A 10954-nucleotide genomic window follows, 5' to 3' on the forward strand; every position below is an offset into this window, starting at 1 on the left:
AACATCCTGTTTCGGTCGCGTCATTTCCAGCTCCTAGATGGACAGCCTTCCAGGAGGAGCAGGCGGCCTCAGCCCCAGTGCAGCACACACACTGTGGCCAGTAGAGGACTCTGCTGCCCCCCTGGTGGTCTCTGCTGTCTCTCATGGTTTCAGTGCTTAAGCCTGAAAGCCCTAGGTGTTGCCTCAGATGATGGAGCCCGTGGAGCCCGTGAGGCGCTCCTGGCCGGGGACCTGTAACTATGAACCCTTACAGTGGTAGCAACACTTTCCCAACTTGGTCCAAACCAGGCTCCTTGGGGGAGGGTCTCCCACAGGACGGCGATTCCTGTGGGTGAATTATCACCTTGTCTCTTTAAAGAGTTGCACGTTTTTTTTTTCTTTTGGAGGATTCATTTTCTATTTGAAAGTCAGATTTTACAGAGAAGCAGAGATAGAGAGAAGGCCTTCCATTCATTGGTTCACTCTGCAAGCAACAGCCAGAGCTGGGCGCACCCGCAGCTGGGCGCAGGATCCAGGGCTGGGCGCACCCGCAGCTGGGCGCAGGGTCCAGGGCTGGGCGCACAGCGGGTGCAGGGGCCTCCGCTGCTCTCCCAAGCACAGGAGCAGGCCCGAAGGTCCAAAACAGAGCAACCGGGACTCAGACCACTGCTTCGATAGGGGCAGCCTGCATTCCAGACGGCCGCTTCCCTCACTGCACAAGGCAATCTCCCCCTCAGAGCTGAGTCTGCAGATCCTACCCTTGCTGACGCTCACATTCGACAGGATCGGGTGTTCTTTCAAATTGTTCGTGGATCCCAGCAAGGATTGCAATGACCCACCACCTATGCTGAGCTGAAAGCGTCATTTCAGATGTACATGAAATATGAGGGGGTCTGCAAAAGTTCATGGAAAACGCATACTACTAAAGAAGTTGCATCCCTGGATTTCAAAATTTCACACCAAAATAAGCGTGTCTTTTTTTAAAATTACTAAATATTGTTTTTAAAGTAATGATTATACGGTGCATCAGGGTGGGAAGGATCGAGGCTTATTTTATTCCGAAACCCTTTCCCGGGGCTCAAGCTCGCACGCGCCGGAACGCACGCCGCCGGGCGCCGCGGGGGGCGGGACCGGAAGGCGCGTCGCACCGCCTCGGGGCCTGGCCGCTTCCGGGCGTGGCGCCGGAAGTGGCTCGCGCGCGCCGCCTCCCGCGTCCCGGCTCGGTCGTGCACGAGGAGGTGGCGTGCGGTGGTGCTGCGGAGCGCGGCTGGCCGCCGACATGTCGCACCCGTCCCCGCAGGCGCAGCCCTCCAACCCTAGCAACCCCCGAGTCTTTTTCGATGTGGACATCGGAGAGGAGAGAGGTGGGGGCGTGTGTCGCTGCGGAGCGAGAGCCGCGGGGAAGCGCGGGGGTCGCCCGGGGATGTCGGGGTGCTCGCCGCGGGAGGGGCGCGGGGCGCGAGTTGGGTCTGGGGGCGCCGCGCGGGGTTGCGGGGTGGAGGCTTACCGGTGGCACCTCTGGATCGAGTCCGGGCGTCCAGGGCCGTGAGCGCGTTGGGGGGTGGGGGCGCAACGTCGGCAGAAGTTTCTAGAAATGTCTGGAAATTTCTGGATCGGGGATTGGCGGCGGCCCGCCTTGTTTGTGCGGGTCCCCTCTGGCCACCACTGCACCTCCCCGGCCCCCGGCCTCTGATACAGTCAGTTGTGGCTGTGGAGGAAGCGCTCGGGGCGCGCACCTGCCGATCGTCCCAGAGGCTTTGGGGAAATGCGCCCCGGGGCCGCCTTGGGGTTGCCTAGGTTACGCAGCCGCCGCCGGGAGCACGTGGCCCTGCAGGGCGGGACGGCGGGGCAGAGCCCGGGGGTCGCTCCCAGGGCCCGCCTGCACCTCCACGCGCTCTCCCACCAGCGCGCTCACGTCGTGGCTGCAATCTGCTGGAGGGGGCAGCGTGGTCAGCTTCGGTTTCTAGGCTGCACCGCGCAGTCGTCCTGAAGCGTGAAGACAGGTCATGGGATATCCCCATGTCTGAGGCTATGTGATTATGTCCTGGGGGAGAAATTACTAGATTTTTTTTTTAAGATGTATTTTGATTTGGAAGAGTAGCGAGAGGAAGAGAGACAAAGATCTATCCATTGTTTCACTCCTCAAAAGGCTGTAGCAACAGTTGGAGCTGAGCTGATCTGCAGCCAGGGGCCAGGAGCCTGCTCTGCGTGCTGGGTGTGCTCCCTGGCCCCTGCGCCAGGAGGCTGTGTGTACTGATGAGATTGTCTTCTCTTACAGTTGGTCGAATTGTCTTGGAACTGTTTGCAGATGTTGTGCCGAAAACTGCAGAAAATTTCCGTGCACTGTGCACAGGAGAAAAAGGCCTTGGCCCCACGACTGGGAAACCTCTCCACTTCAAAGGCTGTCCTTTCCATCGGAGTACGTGTGAATGCTGAGCTGTCCTTTAGAGAAGCACGCACGTGCTTGAGTTAGCGCAGAGAGCCCAGAGCAGGAGCACGGGCTGCGCTGTCCGCCGCAGGGTGTTTGCTGGGCGGAGGGAGGCAGGCTTCGCAAGGCCCGGGCTCTGAGAGGCAGACTGAGTAAAGGAGAGTACTCGAGTTTGGAGTGAAATGGATTGTTTCAGTTCCACCAGTCCTGTAATATCCCCTCCTTTCAGGATGACTTGAGAAAGGAAGGGTGTGGCCATGGTAAACCAGGCGACCTTAGCTAGGTTGTTAGGCCTGCTGGCTGGGCGGGGCTGCTGCGGAGGTGTGGAGTTGAGGGTTCAGGGGTCTTAGACACACTGCTGGGTGGGATTCAGCCGTGCCGTTTGGCGCTCGTGTGCAGTGCTGTTGTCGGCTGCAGCAGGCTGGAGGCTCCCTCGGCTGAGACGCTGCTCTCACCGCTTTGCCTTTAGCATCTGGGAGTGAGTGAGTAGTAAATACTTATCAAAAAGCATATGACTTTAAACGTTGATTTGTTAAGAAAAACATTACTTTTTCAAAAGCTTAAATTGATTTACTTTTTTTGAGTAAGCTGTCAGAATGTGCTAATAAAGTTCATGCAGACAGTGGTTAGCTGAACTGCTTCCTCCTGCTGTTTTAGAAGCGTGTGCTGCTGCGGGTGGCACGTGGCCCGCGTCTGGCATTCCCTAGATCTCAGCCTACATTGTACACACATCTGGTTTGTTTGGGAGCCTGCAACTACAGCATGGCATGCTGCGGCGCGTGCCTCGGGTGCTGAGCCTGGCTTCCGCGGGCGCTGTGCCCACAGGCCTGCCTTCCTGCGGCTGGGCAGTACACTCTGGCTGCCTCATGGGAGAGAGAGAGGCTAGCCAGGGCTGTCCCCGTATTGTCCAGCTGTGTCTGCTATTGTAGAAGGACCAGATGCCAAGTTCTGGAGCTCCAGGAGCTCTGAGTGGGAGGGTGCTCTGGGGAACCCTGGGCACAGAGTGGTAGTGTGTGTTACAAGATTTCCGCTGGGGAATACTTGGCCTCAGGGAGTGCTGACTCGGTGAGTCAGTTACAAGATGGACAGGGTGCTGTGCTGCAGATCTCACTGCTGGCAGCGGCACGTCATCAGGATGTGCTGTGAGGTGGGGTCACTCCGTAGGAGGAATGTGAGCAGACTCGGCATCCGAGCCCTGGTGCTGGTGGTTTTCTTGGGGTGGTACCGTCTGAAGTCGGGGGTCGGTCAGCAGGCACAGACGGGGCTCAGGTGAGGCCGGTGGGCAAGGTTGGAGAAACACAAGTAGACAGACGGGGCCGGGGTTCCTGGGAGAGGATGTTGCCTTTGTTCATCTGTCTCCATCATCCATTCAGAGCTGTTCATTTTTCCCTAATGGCCATGTCCCTTTTTTGTAGTTATCAAGAAGTTTATGATTCAGGGTGGAGACTTCTCCAATCAGAATGGGACAGGAGGAGAGAGTATCTATGGTGAAAAATTTGAAGATGAGAATTTCCATTATAAGGTAAAGTTGAGAAAATATGTATTGTATCGACGTAAAGGTTGTCTGTCTGGAATATTGTTGGATTAAGAGACTGAAAAAGTCACACTTGTGCCTAGATTGGCTTTTTCTTGTAAAAAGAGTTATATTCGTAAATGTGTGTCCTTAATATGGAACGTATTCATGAGGTAATGATTTTTTTATCTGGCACAAATGCGACAGTCATTTCAGTGTGGTCACGTGCTCCAGTTAAACTGATGTCCCCAAGTCCAAAAGTTTTTGATGTGATATTGGTGCTCAAAAAGTGTGGGAGCTTGGGACATTTTGGATTGTCCCAGTAGGGATGTTGAGGCTGTCGTGTCAGCTCCTGTGTGCTCTCCAGTGGCACAGGTCCTGATGATGGAGTGGAACGGGGAGCGAGCACACGGTGGGTGAGCTGAGCCTGGGCCTGCGGGTGCGATTAGGTTAGGCAGGCACTGAACTAGAACACTGAAGGGGTAGGAACAAGGAGAGACGAAGGCAGTGGCAGAGAACAGTTACTCTCCAACACGGGGAGAAAAAGCCTTGAAGGACAGGAACTAGCAGGAGGAGCAGTGGGAAGCAAGGGACACAGGCTTTGCTTTCTGTAAGCCAGGGGCTCTGAAAGCCGAGTTACGGTGGGGGGTAAAGGTGTTTAGGAGGAAGACTGACACGCAAGGAATGAAGAGCTGGCTCTCAGACTGCCTGGACCGGCTGGTGACAGGCAGAATTTTCGTTTTGTGGCATGTGCGCAGGGCGTTTGTGTTCCAGTCTTGTGAAAGGCACGATTTGGATTCTTGCATGGAGCCAGCATTGTGGCGTCTTTGATGCCAGCATCTCAAATAGCTGTGGTTTGTGTGCCAGTCTTTCCACTTCGTTCAGTCTCCCTGCTAATGGGTCTTGGAAAGCAGCAGAAAATGCTCCAAGTGCTTGGGCCTCTTGCACCCGCCCGGGAGACCTGGGTGAAGCTCCTGGTTGTAGACTGCCCAGCCCTGGCATTGGGGTGTCTGGCAGGGGAGGGAGTGAACCAGCAGATGGAGGAGCTCCGTATGCTCTGATTCTGTCTTCCAGACAAGTAAATAAATCTGAAAAAATGCATTCAGTGCCTGGTTAGTTTGGCCAGCTCACTGCCCCGTGGAGCTGCTGCTGCAGGCCTGCTGGAACCTCCCGCCCGGCCAGGCAGAGCGCGCCAGCAGAGCCTCCGTGCGGCCCCTGCGCCTCGGAGAAGGCTCGGGTCTCTTCTGCAGGGGCCCAGGGAGAAGTAAGGCTCGCTCCCCCCTCTGGGTATCTGAAGCTTAAAAGTGATTTTCACAGTTTATACAAAATAAAACGAAAAGTTTTCCATGATGCACCGCAATTCACTGTGGCCGTTTGGTGAAAGCAGTCGAGGCCCGGCGCTTTGGCCTTCTGACCTTGGTTCCGTGTGCTGGTTTCTGATTTCTGCAGCATGACCGGGAGGGTCTACTGAGCATGGCCAATGCAGGCCGCAACACAAATGGCTCGCAGTTCTTCATCACAACGGTGCCAACTCCACATCTGGATGGGAAGCACGTTGTCTTTGGCCAAGTGATCAAAGGAATAGGTGTGGCAAGGATGCTGGAGAATGCAGAGGTGAAGGGCGAAAAGCCTGTCAAGGTGAGTGAGGAGCTCAGGGATTGGGAGGCGCCAGGCGGGAAACCAGGACCTGGCAGTGTGACTCTGGGGCAGTACCTGTGTCGGCTTGGAAATTGACTACAGTGGAGAGAGCAGGCTTAAAGGAGATGTATTCACACTTCACCGCTGGTGATCTTTGCTAGGTACTTAAGTCTTCATATGCCTGCAAACTTTTGAGTCAGTATGTGTGCTCAGTAGAAGGAGGAAAGCAAACTAGGTCTGGTTTGGACCATGCCGTTTAACTGGACTGACCTGTAGTGACATTCTGGCCAGCTGCCTCCTCCTGTTCCATTACTGACTGGGTTGCACTGGAACATTTCTGAAGCTCCTCGTGTCCTAAGTGTCTGAGTCAAAATGATCATAATTCCACCCTGCCTGAGTGACAGTGTGGGGAGTGGGCACTGGAAATGCACAGTGGCAGATGGAAGGCAGATACGCCTCGGGTGAACACAGTCACGCAGGGACTGTGACCTGGCTGCTGGTCGGGGCAGTGACGCCGCCGCTCCAACCGCAGTGCGCGCAGAGGCGTCACGGTAGTGGCAGTGGATAAGCCGGGCTCCGGACAGATCGGTGGCTTGCCAGTGACTGCGCGGGACTTTGACCCCCGTCCCTGTGCGGGGGCATTTCTACAGCTCACTGCTCTCTTGCAGCTGTGCGTGATTGCAGACTGTGGAGAGCTGAAGGAAGGGGACGACTGGGGGCTGTTCCCGCAGGACGGCTCTGGGGACAGCTACCCCGACTTCCCCGAGGATGCGGACATGGATCCGAAGGATGTGAGTGCCCGGGGGCTTTGTTACAACATTCTAACCCAGCGCTGAACCGTGTGACTCACATGCAACGTGTTTGTATTCTTTCCTATAGGTAGACAAAATGTTGTTAGTAACAGAAGACTTAAAAAACATTGGAAATACTTTTTTCAAATCTCAGAAGTGGGAGATGGCCATTAAAAAATACACAAAAGTTTTAAGGTAGTAAAATATTATTTCAATTGCTTTTTAAGAAATTGACTTGAAATATAAAGTGAAATCCAGATTGTGTATCATATTTTGGCTGATTATTAGAAAAATCAGATGTGTTGAGATAATTGTATTTCTTTTGTTAGCTTAATTTGGAAAAGTTTAAAATACAGAGTTGAACGGTACCTGGTTACTTTTATCTGCACGCGTTGGCTCTGCTTTTTAGCTTTTGTGATGCTGTTTTGGAAGTCACACACGACACCTGACCTCAGTTTCAGCACGTGGTTCCTGACAGACCAGGGCGTCGTATGTCACCTCAGTGCCGCCAAACCACCCCGGGTTGGCAGGCAGCCTGGAGACGCTGGCATCTCTACTGCAGTGCCAGTGTGAATCTTGGCTGCTGTGTCTCAGGTCCAGTGTTCTGTTAACGCCTGGGGAAGGTAGTGCGTGATGCCAGGTGCTTGGAGCCAGGCACCCGTTGTGGGAGAGTAGGGTGGAGTTCCTGGCTTCCTGCTTCAGCCCTAGTGGCTTTTGGATCTGTTGCTCTTTCAAATAAATACATATTTAAGATTTGTTTAGTTTTATTGGAAAGACAGATTTACAGAGAGAAGGAGAGACAGATCTGTCCACTGGTTCACTCCCCAAGTGGCCACAACGGCCGGAGCTGAGGCAGTCCGAAGCCAGGGAGCTGGATGGGAAGTGCAGCAGCCAGGACATGATCCGGTGCCCGTGTGGGTACGTGCAAGGCGAGGATTTAGCCGCTGTGTCATCACACCGAGCCTTCCTCTTTTTAATAGTCTGTGAGATGACCTTGTGTGAATATTCAGTGCCCACGAGCTTTCACGGAGTGTTCGCTCCAGTCAGTCACTGCCATGATTTATGACAGTGATTGTCTCATGTGAGGCTTTAATTCGTTATCTGGAGGGCTTTGGAGCGGGAGGGATGGATGGAGCTCCTTCCTCCCGCAGTGGAGGCTCCTTCACTGCCCTGACCGCTGCAGTGGCCGGCACTGGGCCAGGCCCAAGCTCGGAACCAGGGTTGCTTCTCCCATGGGCGGACCATCTCCTACGGCTTTTGGCAGCCACATCAGTGGGGAGCTGAGGTTTCCGTTTGGCATGTTCACACCTGGGAACCAAAAGCGTCCTAGGCTCACTGTACTCTTTGCTTTCAGAGCTCATGTTGGCAGTTTGTCTTAGGAGCTGTGGTTACTTTCCCAGAGTACAAACTTGAGCAGCCAAATTCCAGGGACTTGGATGCACTAAATTTTGGGGCCCATTGCAGTGGGCAATCTTGGTTTCAGGCATACAGAGGAGTCCATGTCAAAGATAGACAAGTATCATAATGTATAATTAAATTTGGGACTTATTCTTAAGCGAGCCTTTGAATACGTAGGGGAAAAATGTTGGAGCAAAACCTCCAAAGAAAAATAATAAAATATTGTGAACATTAAGGGCATTTCCACTTGATCTTGGCCGAAAGGCTGAGGAGCGATAAGGGTACGTGCACTTGCGGCGCTTCGTGGGTCGGAAATGGTTCTAAGCCGAGTTCAGTGTTCTCTAACCCTGCATCCAATATCCCCAGGTATGTGGATAGTTCCAAGGCTGTTATTGAGAAAGCAGACGTGTTGAGGCTGCAGCCTGTAGCTTTAAGCTGTGTATTGAACATCAGTGCTTGTAAACTGAAGATGGCCAACTGGCAGGGAGCTGTGGACAGTTGCCTGGAGGTAAGCTGGCCCGAACTTTCTGAAGGGGCTGGATTGTGGCGTAACTTGGAACAGGAACACTGTTATGTGCATAGACCCTAATGTGACTGACATTCGTCCTCTTCTGTTTAACTTGTTGACCTCAGTTCCTAGCCCGTTCGTGTTGCTTATGATAATCTGTGATGATACTGTGTAATAAGCTGCGTATTCACCTTAGAGTAGCCATGATGTGCCAGAGGCCATGGGCAGTGTGGGTTGTGGGGTTCTCCAGTCTCATTCACTTTAAATTTTCTTTAAATAAACTTTAAATTTTAAGATTTTTTTTTTATTTGAAAGGCAAACTCACAGAGACAGTGAGAAACAGGTCGTCCCCCTCTGGGTTCACTCCCCACATGGCCCCAGTGGCTGGAGTTGGAGCCCGAGTCCTCTCCTGGGTCTCCCACCGAGGTGCAGCGGCCCAGTGACATGCACGGCAGCATGGAACTGGATGGGAAGTCAGAGCAGCCGGGACTAGAACCAGTGCCCACGTGGGCTGTCAGCACCACAGGCTGACGCTTAAACTACTGTGCCGTGGTGCTGGTCCCAGGAACTGGTTTTTACTTGATCTTCGACCGCTCTGAGGTAGACACAGTACACGCTTCGTAAGCGCTCGAGTGAGAATGTAAAAGATGAACAAAACAGACTATTTAAAAGTTTCAAAGGAGAAACCTGTTAAGTTCTCAGTTCCAGAAATGCTGATTTCAGGTGTACAGTGGGTCCTCTGAGGCACACGTCCTGCGTGCTCAGATTCGGCTAACTGTGCGGCAGAACTGCTGGCTGTGCACTGAGCATGTGCAGACTGTTCCCTCGTTAGAGTTGGTAAAGAGTACAGCATGACGCCTGCTCCCGTGGCAGTACGCTGGGTGAGTGTTCCAGAGATGACAGAGCAGGGCCGTGCATGGGTCAGAGCCAAGTATCACAGCATCATTCTGTGGAAAGGACTTGGAGCCTGCCTGGGTGTCCCGACCACCAGTCCTGCACAGATGTGCAGCGTGACACCATGCAGATTGCCATGGATACTGTATTGGCTAAGGCCCAGGTCTGAGCCCTGAACCAAAGTGCTGAGAGAGCCCTGTAGTCTGGAAGAGCCATTTTCCTTCCATGTCCGTTTTTGCTCTCTGCTGGCAGGATTCAGCACTGCACCTGCCAGCAGTGGATGTTGGTTTTTGGAGCCAACAGACAAATAGATTGAGATCTGGCACATGGTGAACACTCAGCTTTGTATGCTAATTTCATGATTTTTTTGTAGGCTCTTGAAATGGACCCATCAAATACCAAAGCACTGTACCGCAGAGCCCAAGGATGGCAAGGGTTAAAAGAATATGATCAAGCTTTGGTAAATTCTGCTTCACATGTTTAATTTTTAAAAACAGACAACTACCTTTATAGTATGTACCTGATTTTTCCTTGTTTTTTCCAATTAAAGGCTGATCTTAAGAAAGCTCAGGAGATCGCACCAGAAGATAAAGGTAGGTTGGCACTGTGCCCGTGAACAGCCGTGTAGTCGGCCAGAGTTGCAGTATTACAGAACATGTGTAAGGGGCCAGGCACTAATCCTGTGCCAACAAACAAGACACTCAAGTGCCCTGCCAAGATCGGGTTTAGGGTCGCTTCTGCAGCAGCTGAGAGCTGAAATTCTGGTCAAAAGCTCAAAACAGAAAGATTCATGGTGTATTTGACAAAATTTGCTTTTTTTCTTTTTTGGTAAGACTTACATATCATTAAAAAAGAAATTGGGCTCTTCTTGCTACGTTGGACCAGAGAGGCTGTCGGTGTGTGAGGGGATCTTAGTGGACAGCCTGCACAGTGAGGCTTTACGATGAAAAAAATTACTGGCTGTGGGATTGTATCAAAAAATAAGAAACCTCCAGAAAAAAGTTTTTATGTATTTGGAAAAAGTGATACCAAAAGAGATGTACTCACTGGCTCGCTGCACGGAGGGCCCAAAGGCAGGACCTTCGTGCAGGAGCCCACGGCAGTGACAGGGTCTGAGCTCGCGGGCCGTCTTCCTCTGGGTGGTCGAGAGTGCAGTGGCTGGGGTTCCTAACAGTGCCCATGTGGGGTACCAGGGTCGTAGGCAGAGGGCTCACCCATGGTGCCAGACCCGGCTGTATGATTTCTGTGATTGATCTTAGGAGTAGAATTTGCTGCTGTTTGATGCAAGTTTCATTTAGGGGAAATTATCTTAAAAGTCTGCTGAATGCCTGATGTTTTGGGGTATTTTGAGAACTCACTGCCTGTTTATTCTGCAGCTATCCAGGCAGAACTGCTCAAAGTCAAACAGAAGATGAAGGCAGAGAAAGACAAAGAGAAGGCCGTGTATGCCAAGATGTTTGCCTGAGCAGTGAGGATGGAGCGCCTGGGGCAGCCGGCAGTGAGGGCTCCTGTCTGTCAGCCTGGCATCCCATGACGTTCAGCTGGGGCAGCAGGCAGTGAGGGCTCCTGTCTGTCAGCCTGGTGTCCCATGACGTTCAGCTGGGGCAGCAGGCAGTGAGGGTTCCTGTCTGTCAGCCTGGCGTCCCATGACGTTCAGCTGCCGTTGTTTACAGTTTAGAATTTATTGAACAAATGGAAGTATTATAAATACAGCAGTTTCTTTTAAATTACTGTCTTCATTTTCCCAAAGAATGATGTGTGGCCCATTTTTAAACGCCCAAGTAATGCCTCGTTGAATAAATAGA

The 10954-nt window shown here is 52.5% G+C and overlaps 1 protein-coding gene across 1 annotated transcript; it reads left to right on the forward strand.

Annotated features, from left to right (window-relative positions):
• The first annotated feature begins 1163 nt into the window (after positions 1-1163).
• On the forward strand, positions 1164-10667 carry PPID (peptidylprolyl isomerase D). Its single transcript, XM_004591412.3, has 10 exons — positions 1164-1343; positions 2258-2398; positions 3823-3929; positions 5370-5558; positions 6227-6349; positions 6438-6544; positions 8114-8255; positions 9523-9609; positions 9700-9742; positions 10526-10667. Exons 1-10 carry the CDS (start codon positions 1259-1261, stop codon positions 10612-10614), a joined length of 1113 nt encoding a protein of 370 aa, XP_004591469.2. The 5' UTR covers positions 1164-1258; the 3' UTR covers positions 10615-10667.
• Positions 10668-10954: the final 287 nt, after the last annotated feature.

Source organism: Ochotona princeps, chromosome 32 (genome assembly GCF_030435755.1).
Source record: "Ochotona princeps isolate mOchPri1 chromosome 32, mOchPri1.hap1, whole genome shotgun sequence".
NCBI classification, from domain to species: domain Eukaryota; kingdom Metazoa; phylum Chordata; class Mammalia; order Lagomorpha; family Ochotonidae; genus Ochotona; species Ochotona princeps.

What these genes read in the sequence shown, in the direction of transcription:
- PPID (XM_004591412.3), top strand. Translation starts at nt 1,259, where the DNA reads ATGTCGCACCCGTCCCCGCAGGCGCAGCCCTCCAACCCTAGCAACCCC. An exon ending in AGGCTGTCCTTTCCATCGGA is followed by an intron (nt 2,399 to 3,822) that starts GTACGTGTGAAT and finishes CCTTTTTTGTAG; the next exon opens with TTATCAAGAAGTTTATGATT. An exon ending in AGGGCGAAAAGCCTGTCAAG is followed by an intron (nt 5,559 to 6,226) that starts GTGAGTGAGGAG and finishes GCTCTCTTGCAG; the next exon opens with CTGTGCGTGATTGCAGACTG.